At 47.1% G+C, this 19,285-nt stretch overlaps 1 protein-coding gene across 7 annotated transcripts in view; it reads right to left on the bottom strand.

Moving 5' to 3' along the window:
- SCML4 (Scm polycomb group protein like 4) overlaps positions 1 to 19,285 on the bottom strand; it is a 108,140-nt gene that overhangs the window by 34,959 nt on the left and 53,896 nt on the right. For all 7 annotated transcript variants that reach the window (XM_061131834.1, XM_061131835.1, XM_061131836.1 and 4 more), the window contains 3 exons: positions 16,024 to 16,153; positions 12,867 to 13,067; positions 7,761 to 7,955 (listed from right to left, as the gene is read on the bottom strand). In XM_061131834.1, coding sequence (XP_060987817.1) covers positions 7,761 to 7,955; positions 12,867 to 13,067; positions 16,024 to 16,153 — 526 coding nt within the window. The remainder of the gene's footprint in view (positions 1 to 7,760; positions 7,956 to 12,866; positions 13,068 to 16,023; positions 16,154 to 19,285) is intronic.

The raw sequence follows: 19,285 nt of genomic DNA, 5'->3' as shown, positions 1-19,285 counted from the left end.
CAACCCACTCCAGTATTCCTGCCTGGGAAATCCCATGGACAGAGGAGCCTGGTGGGCTACAGTCCAAGGGGTCACAAAGAATTGGACATGACTGAGTGACTGAGCACGCAAACCATGCCTAGTATTGGGGGAGCAGGCCACTTTGTGTGGATTTTGTAGGGATGAGGAAGTTCTCCTGGTGTCTGGGATGATAGGTTTTGCCTGTCCTGTGGATGTCATCCAGCAACAATGCAACTAGGGCACGAAAATAAGGATAAGACACTCCTTGCAGCCAAGATATTAACCCAGAAAGAGAAAGAATAACTGATCAACCAAGAGTTCAGTTTCTGCCTAGATTTTGCTAAGTGGGCATTGGTGTTTGTTTTGTTCATTTACATCTTTGCTAGAAGAAGAGACACAAGGGTACCACAAGCCACTTGTGAACATCCACTTTGTGTGGTCACACTTCTGAGGCAGGAAACAGGACATATACCCCACTCAGGGGGTGTTGGGTAATGGGGCCCTATCAATAGGCTTGGGAGGAAAAGCAAAGTGCCAGGGAGGAGACCTGGGTTCAGTTTCTACCTCGCTGCTCCCTTTCCGGTTGGCTTTGAACAAATGGCCTCAGCTCTGCAGGCATCACAAGTAGAGGGAACTCAGAAAACATTTGCTGTCTGACCATATGGATGTTTCTATATTATGGAACTCATGCCACTTGGTACCACTCTATTGCCTTTTAGAAATAAACAACCTTTTGGAAAGAGATATTCTCCGGATAGTCATTCTTTTGAAGAGCTATTACATTAGACAAATTTGTAGTTCAACAAGGAAGCAGATTTGATTTCTAGATGCTAGGTATGCAGAAGGTACTGTGCATGTCTGTTACTCCAAGAGTTTTCTGGTGCCTGTCTCCAAGACCACCAGCCAAGGAAGAAAACAAAAAGAGTCAAGAATCAAGGCCTTTCTCATTTCCCACCCTCACCATTTGCGTATCAAAAAGGCTCCTCAACAAAAAGTAAACAATTTGTTCCCATCAAGTCAAACCTTCAGAAGGCAGGAAACCAATCACTAAATTAGATCTCGCAAAAGACTTCAGCTATCACATTTGTGGTTTCCAAAGAAGATCTCCCCAACGCTTGGTGAGCACAGTTTGTTCTGTTACGTCACACTGCATTGGAGACAGTAAAATGTTTACTGTGGACTTGTGTTTCAGGCTGTCCTCAAGTCCCCGCCCTCAAGTCTACCTGGGTAGATGAGGTCTGGACCCGGACTCTAGCGGTATAAGGCAGAATTAAGAGCCAGGAATGCTGTGCAGACAAGGGTCTGAGAGAATGGATCCCTAGGGTTTTCTAGGGATTCTGGGAAGCCAGGAAGGCAACAGAGACCCTCCTGCCAGTGCAGGTCGGGCCACACTGAGAAATGTGCCAGTCATCATTCTTTTTTTTCTTTCACCTTCTTTCCCAGCACGGCAAACCTTCTCACCGGCATTTTCACCTCTGCCACTTTGCCCGACCACTCTGCCCCCTCACACCCCTGGACAGCTCACCCAACTCATCCTCAGCGTCAATGCTTCTACAGGGCGGCAGCACCCTAGAGTAGACAGGTGTATTTCACTGAAAACCTGACATAAATTTCCCTCTGTGAGTAGGACTCCATCAGCACACACCTTCTCATGCCTTGTGTTCCTAAGCAGCAATGGCACAGGACATCCCCTGGGAGCCTGTCAGAAACACAGGCTCTCAGCCCACTCCAGCCATCCTGAGCCAGAGTCCATATTTCATCAAGATGCCTAGGTGGGTCCAGGGCACAGTCAAAGAGGAGAAGCACTGGCTAAAGCTTACTTTTAACTGAGACCTTTTTCCCCCAACATTCAATGTGAAGTTGCTCAGTCGTTTACGACTCTCCGCGATCCCACTGACTGACTGTAGCCTACCAGGCTCCTCCGTCCACGGCATTTTCCAGGCAAGAGTACTGGAGTGGGTTACCGTTTCCTTCTCCAGGGGATCCTTCCGACCCGGGGATCGAACCCAGGTCTTCCGCATTGCAGGCAGACGGTTTACCCTCTGAGCCACCAGGGAAGCCACCATTCAAAGGTAAAGTAAAATTGTTATCAAATCCAAATCCAGAACCAAAAATGTTATCAAATCCATCTTTTTGCTTCCACTTTCCTAAAGCACCCAGAGAACTGCTCTCCACCTGATAACATGCACATCTGGCTGTCAGTTAACAGACATAGAGGAAAATGACTGAACTTCCCAATCTCAAGCCAAGAACTCCATGGTCCAGACTGAATTCAGGCAGCTGAGTGGGTCTGAAGCTGGTTTTCCCTGAACACAAGAGAAAGGTCATTTGGTGAGAGAGTTTATATCTGAAAGCTCTGAGGAAGAGATTTGGAAGAAGCACACTCTCTGCTCCGCTATGAGCCCTTCCACCTTGGTATACTCATCTTCTCTTCTGGGGAATCCAACCACAGGGCTCCTGGGGGCCCTCACCTCTTACTGTCCGCGGCTGTTTTCTGCCACTCGCAGCCGTGGCTCTCAGCTTGGAAGGGACCAGGGAGGACATCTTGCTCTTACATCCTCTAGGTGTCCAAGTTCAGCCTGATGGCCCTGACAAGTGGACATCTGCTTTTGTCACCAGCAAAGAGGAGATCACATCATCCAAGAAGCTCCATCTACTTCTAAATAATTTTGACTTTTCAAAGTTCTTTACAAAGTCAACGCCACCTGACTCCCGAGGGAGCCGTCTTCTGAGAGTTCCACTTTGTTATTCAGCTGCCAAGTCCTCTACCTGGGAGAGTATTCCTTACACACATACTTCTCAAACTTTAATGTGTCTTTAAATGCCTAGGATCTGTTGCAAAGGAGTGAGGGAGGGCTGTTGAGCTTTTTGTTTCTCAGCTGATGGTGATGCTCCCTGACCAGAATTTGAGTGACAAGACTTGAAGGTTAATTAAGTATATCTTCAGGACCATAAAGAGCAAATCCATGTGACCTGCTGTCACATCCTAAAACAGAAAATCATTTCTTCCCCAAATCATCCTTTTCTTTATAAAACCACAAACATCTCAGTTTCTTTGACAATTCCTTGTGTGTCCTGGCTTTGTATTTTCTTAACTGTCTGATGTGCTGTCTTCTGGAAATGCTCTAATGAATGCTAACAAACCCTCTAACTGTGTGGCACCAAGCCTGGAACACTCCAACTTTGAATGAACAACCTTGAGGCAGAGCAGGATCTGGTTCAAATGAGTTCAAGACTATATGATCTTGTTTAGGAATGACATGGATACGAAGCCTTAAGTCAACAAAGACCTCCAGCCCTTCCCTCATAAATACACCTGCCTTTCTTGCCACAATGGTGGGAAAGTGGGTAATAAACAAATTCCTCATCCAAGGTAATAATAACTTGATACGTTATCCTTTAAGGGAACTTTGGGGCTTCCCAGGTGGCACTAGTGGTAAAGAACTCACCTGCCAATGCAGGAAACATAAGAGACACAGGTTTGATCCCTGGGCCAGGAAGGTCCCCTGGAGAAGGGCATGGCAACCCATTTCAGTATTCTTGCCTTAAGAATCCCATTGACAGAGGAGCCTGGTGGGCTACAGTCCATAGGGTCGCAAAGAGTCGGACATGACTGAAGCGACTTAGCACACACACAAGGGAACTTTGACAAGGCAGTCCTAAAGAGGCAATGTCTTATTCTCAAGGCAAACTCTTTAATGGTATCATCCTAGGCCCCATGCAGACAGGTAGGAGAGACATGTGCCAGGGGGCTGCTCAGAGCCTACCATGCCATTGCTGCTTCTTCCACCCCCCCTGAAGCCCCTAGACACAGCACTTGGTCCTGTAACACCTAGGGCATGAGGAGCAATTTCCACAAAGTTGGTTGATCTGGAGCAATTCATTTTTTCAAAGCATCCATGGGCTGGGGAAAGGTTCTTGATGACAACTGAAGTCATTGTTTCCAAAGCCAAGACAACTAGGAAGGAAATCAGCTTTAGGTAGAAATACTTGCCCCAGTCAAGGGAAGAAACAAGGTGGCTACTTCCAGAAAAAAGACAGGAACTTCACTCAGCATGGTGAGTTTGGAAGGGGAGAGAATATGGTGGAAACCAAGGCAAGGGGTTCCTCAATGATCACGAAAGGAAAGCTGGAGCGGGGTTCCTGGGACAGGATGTTAAAATGAAACTATTTTGGTTTTAGTTTTAGCTGAAGTTGCAAGACAGTAGGCTCCCCATACGAGAGTCAAGTGTGGAAATCTTGCAAAAAGAGATGGGGGTGGTGGGAAGCCAGTTTTACAGTTGTAGAGGACCACCCACGTGCAGCCTGCACAGCTGCAGAGGTTGAAACGCAGGGTGAATAGAAGATGAATTGTGGAGAAAAAAACTGTCCCACGTGTTCCCATGGGCTTCAGTGTGGCCCTGTGGATAGCTTGATCTCTGACCCTGGAGCTCAAGAGACAGAAAGTATTATTGTTTCATCTCCATGAGAAAAAATGTCTGATGTAAGAACAAAGGAGAGGTGGCTGCAGAGATCAGCCTGCATGCCCTAAATTTGTTTGGGCAAAGGATGTGTGAGTGTTTCTAAGAGACCAGATCTGAAGTGAGATTAGCTTAGATCCTTTCTATGGGACTATCTGGAGTCACAGGGGGCCTCAGGAGAGAGAAGCCAGAGATTTACCTGCAGATGCCTTGAGGCTGTGGGAAGAACTGTAATTGACCAGCCAGAGACGAGTTACCTTTGTCTTTGACAAGGAACATGCAGATGAGAGATGGGGGAATCTCCAAAGGACCCATGGAAACAGTGTCAGATTTCATTTTCTTGGGCTCCAAAATCAATGCGGATAGTGACTGCAGCTACGAAATTAGAAGATGCTTCCTCCTTGGAAGAAGAGCTATGACAAATCTAGACAGTATATTAAAAAGCAGAGACATCACTTTGCCAACAAAGGTCCATATAGTTAAAGCTATGGTTTTTCCAGAAGTCATGTATGTGTGTGAGAGTTGGGCCATAAAGAAGGCTGAGCACCAAAGAATTGATGCTTTCAAACTGTGGTGCGGGAGAAGACTCTTGAAAGTCCCTTGGACAGTAAGGAGATCAAACCAGTTAGTCCTAAAGGAAATCAACCCTGAATATTCATTGGAAGGACTTATGCTGAAGCTGAAACTCCAATACTTGGGGCACCTGATGTGAAGAGCTGACTCATTGGAAAAGTCTCTGATGCTGGGACAGATAGAGGTGAAGAGGAGAAGCGGACGATACAGGATGAGATGGTTAGATGGCATCACTGACTCAATGGACATGAGTTTGAGCAAACTCAGGGAGACAGTGAAGGACAGGCAAGCCTGGAGTGCTGCAGTTCATGGGGTCGCAAAGAGTTGGACACAACTTAAGCGACTGAACAATAACAAGAGCCCACAGGATGAAGAATCAGCTTGAAACACCCACTAGAACCAAGGAGCCCCATGCATGCTCCCAGTGGGATTAGTCAAGCAAAAACTCTCCTACCTCTTGTCTCTCCTCCTTCCCTCACTCTGATCAGGAAGGATTTGGAATCACTGTTAGCTTCATACAGAAGGGGCAAAAACAGAGGACTAGGCAGGAGGTGGGAGAAGGCAATGGCAACCCACTCCAGTTCTCTTGCTTGGAAAATCCCATGGACGGAGGAGCCTGCTAGGCTGCAGTCCATGGGGTAGCTAAGAATCGGACATGACTGAGCGGCTTCACTTTCCCTCTTCACTGTCATGAATTGGAGAAGGAAATGGCAACCCACTCCAGTGTTCTTGCCTGGAGAATCCCAGGGACGGGGGAGCCTGGTGGGCTGCCATCTGGGGGTCGCACAGAGTCGGACACGACTGAAGCGACTTAGCAGCAGCAGCAGCAGCAGCAGCAACAGGTAGGAGATGAAGAGAAGCCAACCATACCTTCCTTTGCTGCTGCAGGCAACTGGCCCAAAGCAGGACTGTGCTGGGAATGGGGAACAGTTACATCTTTGAGTGAAATTTAAAGTTTGATGATCACACTGACCTGCATATTAACTATTCACTAAAGAATATTCTGTTTTCTGAAAGTAGCCAGGAAAGGCAGGAGATCTGCCCTAAATTTCATCCATGGACAGGGAATAAGTGGTCTCACAGGTGACATTTATTTCAAGGAGAATGGGAGACATGAGCTCTATGACTTTATGATTATGTCCCGTAGGTCATTGCTTATTCAATGTAACAATGACTTAAGAGTTTGTCAAATGAAATCAGTCATCTGCTGTTCTCATTGCAAGATTCACTGGAAGATACATTAGCTTTACAATATGTTTTTGAGTCAACGAAGGTTTATAGGAGAGGCCAGATTCATAGACTTTCAGAACCAGAAGGTTATACATGAGCAACTCAACCCCTCATTTCACACAGGAAACTGAGGCCCAGAGACATGAGAAGACTTTCCTAAGTTCAGATATATAGAGACATCAAGAAAACACAGAAGTGTATAGCATCTGCTCACACAGGCTATATTTAATTAGGTACCTTTCTTTGTAAAGGCCAGATTTTTTCCTGTTTCCCAGGTCTCAGAGTTTAGTAAAATTATAGACAAGGTTCTTGACATTGTATGAGAAAAATCTATGTTAAGAATCTTTCCTGATGTCCTCCTAGGCTTAAAATATAGCCACTCTGATTATAAGTATCCTTCTGCTGAACTCTCTAAACCTGTCTGTGAGCACATAACTGCAAATGTATTGGTTTTTTCATTATTCACACTGGTCACTCAATACCTCAAAAACTTCCTAAGCTCACATATTTGCCTTATTCTAAGACAGGGTCTCTCTCACAAGGTACTTGGAGCAGGAAAAGGGTCAGCAAATGTTTGCAGAATGACATAATGGCTAGATTTCAGTTTCACTATCTATGTGTTCTTTATGTATCAACAACACTGCTTCCAGAGAAAGGAAAAAGGCAACATGCCTGCTCATCCTTGAAACCTGAAATCTAGAATCTGGACTCATGTTCAACTCTTTGCAAATCCATAACTCAGGGCCACTATGTGGGGGATGAGCAGCTCTCACTGGCACCTAGCCCATTGGGCAGACAGTGGTGTGGCAAGTTTGTCCATGTGGCCTTGCCCTTCCCACCAACCACTTTCCTACACTGAGCTATTCTGGGGCTGGTGGTACAAAAGGCATTCAGCCCCTGGGATACCTTCTGTCCTGTGATGAGGGAGAAACACTAAGTCTCACTGGAGGACATATATGATTTATGGCCAGGTCAAATTCCTACCATGATAGACACGCTATCACACTTTTTATTGACCTGGGTAGGAACCTGAGGCCCCCAGACAGGACCAACGTAACCAGTTCGTTAGCCCTTGTTTCTTCAGGATTTCTTTGTTACTTAGCTTAGTAGTCCTTCAATTATTCAGCAATGATGAATAAATGCCCAAGAGTCTTAATTAGAGGAGAAGAAAAAAGATCACTCATTACGAGTGATGCGGTCTCAGTGTCTAAATTCTAAAAACATAGGCCTAAAAGTTACAATGTCAGCTCTCACTAGCTGGAGCCATCTCTTCCACTGCAGCCTGGGTGGGGACCATCAAGGTGTCCTTGGTCCTAGCTGGCTCTCGCTGTGCCTCAGATGCCCAGAGGGGCAGCTCATGAACCTCTAGCAGAGGGAGGGAACCTCTAGCTCCTAGAGTTCCCAGGAGCCCCCTCAGTGGCAGCCTCATCTGCCCTGGGAGGGCGGGGACCCCTGGAACCACCTGCAGGCCCCAGAGGACAGACCGCAAAAGCCTACCTGACTCCATCCTGCCTTCCTGGCTCTCCGGGGCATTGTCAGAGGTGCTGGTGCCCCTGGGGAAGGGCTGGTGGCTGAAGAGGTCGTCACATAGGAGGCTTCGGCACAGCTTGGTGAGGAAACGGAGGACGTACCCGACGCTATTCACCACGGGCAGGCTCCGCAAGTGCTGCTTCCCATCAAAGGAGGCAGAGACTGGAAAAGCAGACACAGCTACTCAGAGCAGGACCCTGGAGAAAGCCACACGCCAGTCAGCCCTGGGGGACAGGGCTTGGTGTGGTCAGTTCTGCTGTGCTTTAAACCAAGTTTTATTTGGATTGCACCTGTTTTTTCACTAACATCCTGTTTCAGTTCCAGGTTCTCATTCAGGAAATCACACTGGCTGTACGTGTTGCGTGAACTCGGTATCCTCGGGTCTGTGACTGTTTCTCAGTCTTTCCTTGTTTTTCATGATCTTGACAGTCTTGAAGAGTACTGATCATGTATTTTGTAAACTGTTCCTCAATTTGGTTTGTTTGACATCTTTCTCAAGATTTGACTGGGGTTATGGTTTTTTGGGGGCTTTCCTGATGGCTCAGACAGTAAAGAATCCACGATCCCTGGGTTGGGAAGATCCCCTACAGAAGAGAATGGCAACCCACTCCAGTATTCTTGCCTGGAGAATTCCATGGACAGAGGAGGCTGGTAGGCTACATTCCAGGGGGGTCGTAAAGAGTTCGACACAAGTGAGCAACTAACGCTCACTTGCACATGAGTTTTTGAGAAGGAAGACTGCAGAGGCAAAGTGCCTTTCTCCTTGCATCAGATAGACACATGACATCCCTGGGATGTTAACCTTCATCTCCTGGCCAAGAAAGTGTTTGCTATGTTTCTCCATTGTATTCTTCATATTCTGTTCCTGGGAAATAAGTCACACGGTCCTACCCACATTGAAGGGCAATGGAGGGATTAAGCTCTACCTCCTGAAGGGGGAACAGTCCCTATATAATCTGAAATTCTTCCATAAGGAAGACTTGTCCCTTCTCCTCCACTTGTTCATTTGCTTATTCATTAATATCAGTGTAGACTCAATATATTTATTTTGTACTGTGGGTTGTTCAATACTATGTTATTTATTTTACTGCTAAATTACTCCAGTTTTTATCTTTTGGGAGCTTGCAGATTAACTCCTGCATCCCTACGACACACCCTCACTCTTTAGGCAACTCTAGATAAACAGACATGGATCAAAGGTGGGTCTTGATAGATGTCTGTATCTAGATGTGTGTGTGTGTGTGTGCGCGTGCGCATGCACGAGCACATACACGTGTGTATTCCGTCCCTTCAGTAGTGTCTGACTCTTTGCAACCCTATGGACTGTAGCCTGTCAGGCTCCTCTGTCTACCGGATTTTCCCAGCAAGAATACTGGAATGGGTTGCTATGCCTTCATCCAGGGTATCTTCTCGACCCAGGGATTGAACCCACATCTCCTGCACATCTTCTGCACTGCAAGCAGATTCGTCATGCCACCAGGGAAGCCCAGATCTAGATATATATGTATATTCAAATAAAAATGAGTTCATACTGAGGTGTCCAACTCTAACCCAGTGTTCAGGGTTCATTCAGCCTTCCGGGGAGGAGTCTTTATAAAAGAACTCCAACGGTGTTCTCTCTGCAATGATGCTAGATCACACTCAATTTCTCTAGGGCTACCAGAATTTTGAAGAAACACCCAGTTCCTCCAGCTGAGAACTTGTTTCTTTGTGTAATCCTCCTCATGGAATTCTGTTGCCACAGGAAGCTCACACACCAGCTCCAGTGTGGGGAATACATGAGAAGATCCCCAGCAGGACATTCCGCTCCCTTCCTCCCCCAGGCTCTGCCTTCCGTGCCCACATGTGGAAGCTAGCCTGGACTTTTATAGTCTCGATCCCAAAGGCTAGCACACTGCAAGGGCTGGGACAGGGCGACCAGAGCTAACTGTGATTTCAAAACTGAAAAACAAACTGTCACACACCCATTTAAATTAGAAATAAAAAGAATCATTTCTTTTGTGTAACTTTTTATAATTTAACAAGAGCTTTCATGTCTATCACCTCATTTATGCCGTCTGACTGTCCTGTGAGGACAGTGGGAAGAAGGTTATGATCCCATAATGTAGATGAGGAAACTGAGGAAGCCTGGAGTGTTTTTTCCAGCTCCTGTGGCCTCTAAGTGGCACTTGCCTGTCACTAATACTCCATAATAATGACTCTGATTGGGAGAGTGAGTAGAGAGCTGCCAAGGTGCTCAGTAAGGAGGATCTTGACCTCTGGGACATGCTGGAAATTCCCTCTTGCGGGGGAGGTGTGGGGGGTGGGGAGGGGGCGGGCACTGCGGCTCACCTCCCATACCTTAAAAGACTAGGTGAGATGGAGACTGACCACACAGCAGGAGGGTCTGGGGCATCAGGCCTGTGCCTTAGATCAGCGTGTACACATTTCCAGAGATTCCTGGAAGCTCACAGTGGGAAAAATCCCACCTCCTGGAAGCAGACGTGTAATATGTGAGATCACAATAGCCAGCCCTCTGGGAGAACATGGCTAAGGCAGAGCACCCCAAAAGGTGTGCTAGGAATGGACCGTGGTACTGTGACATGGATCCCCTCAGCCTCTGGGGTGGCCCGAGGCCCAACCATGGCAGTTAGAGTTCTTCGGGTCCACGATGCCCGCACTAGTGTCAGCATTTTCTACACGTTGTGCCCACGAGGATGTTTAAAAAGCAGTGTCTGAAGGCTCAGGTTTTAGGTGGAGAGTGGGGGAGTCTGGGTGTTTCTCCTTAAGCCCCTCCCTAAACCACCTTGGAGCAATCGTCACCTTGCTGGGCTTCCACATCACCACCAGAAATGTGGAAGACCACTGTGCTGCTTCGCAACATCGAGGAGGCGGCTCCTCAGTGCCACTGCATTCTCCAAGACCAGGCACTCCACTCTGGCCTTCCTGGGAATCCCTCGGCCAAGGGAAACTTGGCAGGGTTCTGCCTGCTCAGGCGTTGGTGCCAGGCTCTGCAGAACCTCCTCGCCAGTGCTGAGGCCCCTGAGGCCACAGAAGGGCTGAGCAGCAGACCAGGGAGTTAGGGGTCTTCTCTCCCAGCACAGAGGGCAGGGCCACAGAGAACCTGGGTGGGATTCACTCAAGAGGGAGGGTCACAGAGTGCAGGAAGAGCTTTCTCTGAGCACTGGTCTGCGTCTTGAGCTCTGCTGTTTAGCCAGGAAAAGGACAAGGCTTTCAACCTCAGAGGGCAGTCCAGGTTCAAGAACTTGGCTCTCAGATCATGAAAGAGCAGCCAAGGAGCCCTCAGAGGTCTAACAGTGGGACTCTCCTCTTGGATCCCTCTTGATGCAGTTCTTCTTCCTCCTGTCTTCTGCCCACATTGGCTGGAGTCTCTTAGAAGTCACCCCAGGTCAGACACATGCACCCAGACCTCGCCAAGTTCTGTTTTAATCAGTTACCAGCAAGACAGACCCAGTTTCCTGCTCAGAGGGAACTCCAGAAGGAGGTCTGAGTCAGGATGATCTGGTGAAGCCATGCTGCAAGCCCTGGGGATTGTCCAGTAAAACACTCATGCTTTGGTTTTACAGGACACAGCCACATTAGAGGCCCCTCTCTCGAACCCTCTCTTAGCCAGCCAGCAGGGTCACCTGTACTGCCCTGTGGCTGGAAAGATGTCTCCCTTTTGCCTGGTGATATGAAGGCTGTGTCCATGATGCTGGGCCAGAGAAGATACCAGGCTCTCCTCTTGGGTTCAAAGCATCTTGCAAATGTCTGGAGCTCCCAGGGCTTAAGTGCAGACGTGGAGAAGACAGACAGAGCCTCTGTCAGGGCAACATCTGGAGGGGGCAGAGCTCCAAAGTCTGCCTCTGCCTTGTGGTGACCACTTTCCCTCCCTCTGGATGCTGTTCAGTCGGGATGGAAACTGGAGGAGTGTGCTGACAATGGGAGGTGGGATTGAGCTCTTGTTAAATAAAAGCAAAAACATATCCTGTGAGATAGGTTGAGACCGTGAACTTTCCCCACGTCCCTGCACAGTGACAAGTGCTATGAAAAAGGAATGAAATGGAGGAAGGGAGAATAAATAGTGACAAGGGCTGATACGTCAGACAGGGTAGTCAGGAAAGGGATTTTTGAGAAGGTGGCATTTGAGTATAAATCTGAAGGAAGTCTAGGAGCAAGTCACATGGACAGTTGGAGAAACAACATTCCAGAAAGAGAGAACAGCAGGTGTAAAGGTCCTGAGGCAGGAGGAGCATGGTTGGAGGACATAAGAAGGAAGCCACTGTGGAAAGAGTCAAGTGGGGGACTTAAGAGAAGTGACCAAAAAAAAAAAAAGAGAGAGAGAGAGAAGTGACCAGAGCCAGGTCACGTGGGGCCTGGGAGCCCTTGTAAGGATGTGAGGTTTTTCTGGGAGTGACATGAAAACTGTTGAGGATTTGGAGCAGAGGAGAGGCATGATCTGGCTTAGATGTGGAAAGAACCAAAGTGGTTACTGTGGGTCATGAAAAATGGCTGGATTCTGAATGTATTTTGAAGTTAGAACAATAGGATTTATTGATGAGCTGGAAGTGGAGATGAGAGAAAGGGGCAAGTCAAGGGAGAGGATTCAGATGTCCAGTCTTCTTACCCAGATCCGGGAGCCTCTTCTCCTCAAGCCCCTTTGGCACACAGGCTCATTTAAGGCCCCTGGAGCCCAGCAGATGGGGACAGACCCTGGCCGCAGTCCCCCAAGCCTGATTCAGCTGCTGTCCTCTTTGGAGACACCCCTGGATGCCATGCTTAGTCATTCAGGCATGTCTGACTCTCTGCGACCCCATGGACTGTAGCCCGCCAGGCTCCTCTGTCCGTGGGGATTCTCCAGGCAAGAATACTAGAGTAGGTTGCCATGCCCTCCTTCAGGGGATCTTCCCAACCCAGGGATTAAACCCAGGTCTCTTGCATTGCAGGTGGATTCTTTACTGTCTGAGATACCAGGGAAGCCCAAGAATACTGGAGCAGGTGGCCTATCCCTTTTCCAGGGGATCTTCCCAACCCAGGAATTGAACCGGGGTCTCCTGCATTGCCCTCCTCAGACAGCCCACTCCAGGGCCTTACCTGACACCATCTCGCCACCGTAGCCCTGCTTGACCAGGGAGAAGACCAGCTTCTGCTGGTGGGCACAGTCAATGCACGCTTGCACAGCCTGCTGCAGGACGGCTGATGGCCGCTCAGGCCCGAAGTGCTCGGGGAGCTGCTGCACCTTCCTCCTCTCCAGGTACGGCCCCGCGTTGGCTTGCTTGTTGATGTAGAGGCAGACTGTGGAAACAGACCCACAAAGCCCTCAGCATGGAAGCACATCAGGCTGGAGCGGCTCCTGTATGCGGGCCGGGGGGCTGGGGGGGTGGGATGCCACAGCCATGTCCCCTTGGCCCTGGCCTTGGGAAAGCTGAAAAGGCCAAAGTGGCACCAATTCCTCCCAACTTGACAAGTAAGAGACAAGAGAGTCAATCACCTCCAACTGCCAGGGCTTGCTCTCAAGACAGCCTCCTGGTTGGGGAGAGACAGACAAGTGTGTCCCTGCCGATGTATTCAAATCTGAATCATAGACAGTTATGGACCGTGTGTATAAATGTATTTCTATGCTGGGAATATATACATATAAAATCTTCCCTCTGGGCAAACTGAGAGAGTAGCACTGAAACATATGCATTACCATATGTAAAATAGATAGCTGGTGGGAAGCTGCTACATAACACGGGGAGCTCAGCCTGATGCTCAGTGATGACCTGAAGGGTTGGGATGGAGTGGGAAGTGGGAGAGAGGCTCAAGAGGGAGGAGACAGATGTACACTTATGGCTGCTTCGTGTTGTGTGGCAGAAACCAACACAACATTGTAAAGCAATTATCTTTCAGTTAAAAAAAACAAAACAACCTTCCCTCCTCCTCCCAAAGAAGCTCTCAAGCTATACAGAATGTTTGACGTTTGCCATCGTTGTTGTTGTTAACCTTCAGTTAAAAAAAAAGAAAAATCAACATGATGCTAATTACTCCAAAGACTATATATTCAATGAAGTTCTAAAGAGAATTCTGTCAGCAACTTCAGGCATAATGAACACTCAGTAGTCCATTTAGGTAAGCCCAACCAAAAGTCCCTGTAGTTTTAGGGTTTTTTTTTTTTTTTTTTCTTTTAAAATTTAATTTATTTTTGGTTGTGCTGGGTCTTTGTTGCTGAATGCAGGCTACCCTCCAGTTTCAGTACACTGGCTTCCCATTATGGTGGCTTCTGTTGTTGTGGAGCATGGGCTTTAGACCATGGGTTCAGTAGTTGTGGCACACAGGCTTAGTTGCCCTGACTCATGTGGGATCTTCCTGGACCAAGGATTGAATATGTGTCCCTTGCATTGGCAGGTGGATTCTTAACCACTGGATCACCAGGGGAGTCCTTCCTGCAGTTTTAAATACATCATACTGGTAAAAAAAAACTTCTGAGCATGTGTCCCCAAATATGTTTATTTATTTATAGGTTATAGACATTCTCAACCACATTAATGTATTGCATACATTTAAAATGCAACCAAAAAATAGAAAAATTTAAAGGGTGATATAAAAGGAAATATTAATAGTAGGTATCATACTTTCTTCCACAGGTTAATGACTCCTCTCATGTCTCCCCATGTCCCCAGCCCAGGTACGAGCATCTTACCTTGGGGGCCACTAGTGCAGAGGAGTGTTGAAGAGGGACTTTAAGAGGAAACCAAAAGAACTTTGGAAGGATTAAACAGTAATAAAGTCGAAGAAGATTAGTTTTTACTGAGCAGCTACTATACAGTCCAGGCATTGTATGTACTTTATCTTGTTTGATTCTCAAAATAAACCTGAGAACTAAATATTATTACTTTGTTGGTAATGAAGAAACTGAGGTAAAAAGTGGTGAAGCGGCTGCTCAGAAAGTATAATTAGTGGTGCAACAGGGATTTGAACTCACGTCTTTCTGATGTCATGACCTGTGCTCTTTTCACTCTACCAGGTTGCCTTCTCCCCTACTAAGCCCAGATGATTCAGTAAAACCGAATTGATAAGGGACTTTCATGCCAGGCAGTAGTGTGCTACAGAGAAAATGGTGAACCAAATCTACACGACCCCTGGCTTCAGAGAGCTTAGGGCCCAGCAGGGGAGATAGATGTACTCAGAGAACTACAGGAAGTGATGTGGGACCTTGGCTGCCAAAACACTAGGGAGGGGCTAGAAGAGCTCTTCCTGGGAACCCTGGCAGGAAAGTCAGTGAAGGCTTTTTTGAGGGAAGTACCTGAGCTGAGATGGGGCTTCTCTGGTGGCTCAGAGGGTGAAGCGTCTGCCTGCAATGTGGGAGACCTGGGTTCCGTCGCTGAGTTGGGAAGATCCCCTGGAGTACGAAATGGCTACCGACTCCAGTATCCTTGCTTGGAAAATTCCATGGACAGAGGAGGCTGATGGGCTGCAGTCCATGGGGTCGCAAGAGTCGGACGTGACTGAGCGATTAAATCACCACCACTATCTGAGCTGAGATACAAGGGAGAGTGACCAGAGGAAAGATCACTCCAGAAAGAGGAGAGAGAATATGCAATGATCCTATGGTGGGCCCTAAAGACTAGAGCAGGGCCTTGTAGGCCATACTGCAGAGTGTGGTTTTTACCTTACAATAAGGGGAGGGCACCAAGGAATTTAAGTGGGATGGGGCTGGAGGTGGTTTGTGATGAGCGGGATCTCTGTGTGTGTGTGTAAGAGAGAGAGAAATAGACCATCCTATTGCCGTTACTCTTGGGATGGAACTGTCGGTCCACTGGTGGACACTCCATCAGAGAGACTGGGCAGAGCTCTACCCTGACTGGACTGGATGGTACTAGGTGGGACTGGGGGACATTAGGATCCTTAGGAGACCTGGAGGCACAAACACAGGGACAGAAACTCTTCGAGGTGAGCAGGCTCACTATTGGTACAAAGTTAACCTGTCTCTGAAGAGAAAAGGCTGGGTCACCAACCGCTCTTTCTAGTCCCCATCCACCCAGAGCAACCAGCTGAACTCAAGAAGCATTGAAAACCAACTGCAAATAATTCAGCCTGTGAGACATTTAAATAGATGTTCTCAGAGAATTTTGTCATCCTATGTGTTGTCCAGCTAACACACATTATAATCCTTCATCCGAGCCATCTCGGTGGTGGCTCGCTAGTTCACAAAAGAACTTTAGCTGGTGGGCAAGTCATCATAGCCTTGGAGTTCATTCACCTGACCTACCTGTGAGAGCCTGTGAGGCTGCCAAGCTGGGCACGGTGGCTGCATCCTGAGGGATGGAGCTGAGGTCGGGCTCTGGTGTGCTCCGTGGAGGAGACAGGGCTAAAGGAGTCATGAGAACCCGGGACTTCAGCTGCAAGAGAGAACCCATGGAATCAATGAAAAATCTGGAGATGCTGCCTACACCTTCCCAGGCTCATTCCTGGGCCCAGTTAACCACTGGTCCTCCATCATGCTTCCACATCTTTCTACTGTGCTGCTTTGGAAGCTGAACTTCAGATTTGGTTTCATGATCAAGACTCAGGTTTGGATCACACCCAGAGCTGAGCTCTGCACTACGTCCTTACAGTGGAGCTGCCCAGGAAATGACTGTGTCAGGCAGCGGGTGTGGGTCACACAGAGGTGTGAAGAGTTGAAGCCCGTAAGCCTCCTGAGGGCAGGATGCAGGGTGGGGTCAGCTCCCTGCCTGAGCCCCTGCGCTCCTGAGGTTCCTGTGACAGGGCTCTCCAGCCAGCCAGCCAGTAAGCAGCTCTGAAGCTCTGGCTACTCTGCTGAGCTTTCTGCTCGCAGAGCACGCTGGATCCTGCTGGAAAAGAGCAGGAGCTGGTCTTCCAAATGCTTCTCAGGGTTTGTTTCCTGCAGTGGAGCCTACGAGTGCAGATGAGTGCATTCTTTGGTAGTGACAAGCAGCCACCTTGAACGTCACTCACTTGAAACCACAAATGAGGAGCTGAAATTTGCTGTTATGGATTAAGGGAGAGATGACTGGGTGATGGATCAATACCAACAAATCACTCTTTGTACCACGGTTCAACAGACAAGTTTCTAATTTCAGTTCTCCACCCTAAAAATATGAGTAAGTCAGTTACTTCACCTCTTCACTGCTGACCTGTGTTTCAACCCTGCTCCAGACTGCTTTTCATTGCTGCTTTCCTTTTTAATGGCTTGTTTTGTTTTTTAATGGATAAAATAAAACAAAATGCTGCTATCTTGATTTCTAATACCATTCTTCAATCAAAGAAACCAGGTATCCTTGGAGAAATGGCTGATTCTAGGGCTAGGGCAGGAAACATACAAGATGAGCCTGGATCATCTTACTGTGCCAAAAAGTAGGAAAGTACTAAATTTAAAAACCACCTACATACACAAATAATGAAAGGGGTAGGTCACAGGGACACAGGAGTCATCTGAAAGAGTTTCAATGGTCAAATCAGGAGCCACACAAGCAACAGATAAAGTAGTAAAAAAAAAAAAAAAAAATTCTGTATTGAATATCCATGACTCCATACTCACATAAATGAATGACTGACTAAGTAAATACATGGGGAGAATAGACAAATCTCTGTATAAAAATTATAAGTATTTTATCGTGGAGCATAGCTCCTCACTCCTGAGTGTAGGCCACGCATAATGATTTCCTTCCGAAGAGGAAAGTATGGAAATGGGGGAAAAAGTATCTTTACAGGAGATAACCCAGTCAAACACTGCCTCAGTTAGGGGAGCCAGATCACCATCCACAGTGATAAGCCATGTCAATAGTATGCACCCTTGATAAGACATGATGGTAATGGCACCTTACTTATGAGATCTCTTTTCTAAAAACCCATAATCCCAATCTAATCATGAGATAAACTTCAAACCAGCCCAAATTGCAGAATATTTCATAGAATGAAAGTGAAAGTGTTAGTCACTCAGTTGTGTCTGACTCTTTGCAACTCCATGGACTGTAGCCTGTCAGGTTCCTCTGTCCATGGGATTCTCCAGGCAAGAATACTGGAATCAGTTGCCATTCTCTTCTCCAAGGGATCTTCCTGATCCAGGGATCGAACCCAAGTCTCCCTCATTGCAGGCAGATTCTTTACCATCTGAGCCACTAGGGAAGCCCTTACAGAATACATGACCAATACTCCTCAAAACTGCCAATGTCATCAGAAACAACAAAAGTCTAAGAAACTTTCACAGCCCAGAGGAGACATCATGACTAAATGTGTGATGAGGTATCCTGGATGAATTCTGTAACAGAACAGGGAAAAAGTAATGAATCTCATTAAAATAGTGATATTATTTAACAATAAAGAGATGGGAATACCAGACCACCTGACCTGCCTCTTGAGAAACCTGTAGGCAGGTCAGGAAGCAACAGTGAGAACTGGACATGGAACAACAGACTGGTTCCAAATAGGAAAAGGAGTACGTCAAGGCTGTATATTGTCACCCTGCTTATTTAATTTATATGCAGAGTACATCATGAGAAACGCTGGGCTGGAAGAAGCACAAGCTGGAATCAAGATTGCCGGGAGAAAATATCAATAACGTCAGATATGCAGATGACACCACCCTTATGGCAGAAAGTGAAGAGGAACTAAAAAGCCTCTTGATGAAAGTGAAAGAGGAGAGTGAAAAAGTTGACTTAAAGCTCAACATTCAGAAAACTAAGATCATGGCATCTGGTCCCATCACTTCACAGGAAATAGATGGGGAGACAGTGGAAACAGTGTCAGACTTTATTTTTTTGGGCTCCAAAATCACTGCAGACGGTGACTGCAGCCATGAAATTAAAAGACGCTTACTCCTTGGAAGGAAAGTTATGACCAACCTAGATAGCATATTAAAAAGCAGAAACATTACTTTGCCAACATAGGTTCATCTGGTCAAGGCTGTGGTTTTTCCAGTGGTCATGTATGGATGTAAGAGTTGGACTGTGAAGAAAGCTGAGCACCAAAGAATTGATGCTTTTGAACTGTGGTGTTGGAGAAGACTCTTGAGAGTCCCTTGGACTGCAAGGAGATCTAACCAGACCATCCTAAAGGAGATCAGTCCTGGGTGTTCATTGGAAGGACTGATGCTGAAGCTGAAACTCCAATACTTTGGCCACCTGATGTGAAGAGCTGACTCATTAGAAAAGACCCTGATGCTGGGAGGGATTGGGGGCAGGAAGAGAAGGGATGACAGAGGATGAGATGGCTGGATGGCATCACTGACTCGATTGGCATGAGTTTGAGTAAACTCCAGGAGTTGGTGATGGACAGGGAGGCCTGGCATGCTGCGATTCATGGGGTCGCCAAGAGTCGGACACGACTGAGTGACTGAACTGAACTGAACTGAACTGATTGTTAATAATTCAGTAGCTGCGACATATGTAACACAACAATGTAAGATGTTAACAACAGGGGGAACTAGGTGTCTGGTATATGAGAATCCTCTGTATCTTTGCAACTCTTCTCTAAATCTAAAACTATTCTAAAATATAATTTATTTTAAAAAT

This window comes from Dama dama, chromosome 28 (genome assembly GCF_033118175.1).
Source record: "Dama dama isolate Ldn47 chromosome 28, ASM3311817v1, whole genome shotgun sequence".
NCBI classification, from domain to species: domain Eukaryota; kingdom Metazoa; phylum Chordata; class Mammalia; order Artiodactyla; family Cervidae; genus Dama; species Dama dama.
The sequence above is the reverse complement of the archived record's forward strand: the minus strand, read 5'-3'. Positions and strand labels throughout refer to the sequence as shown.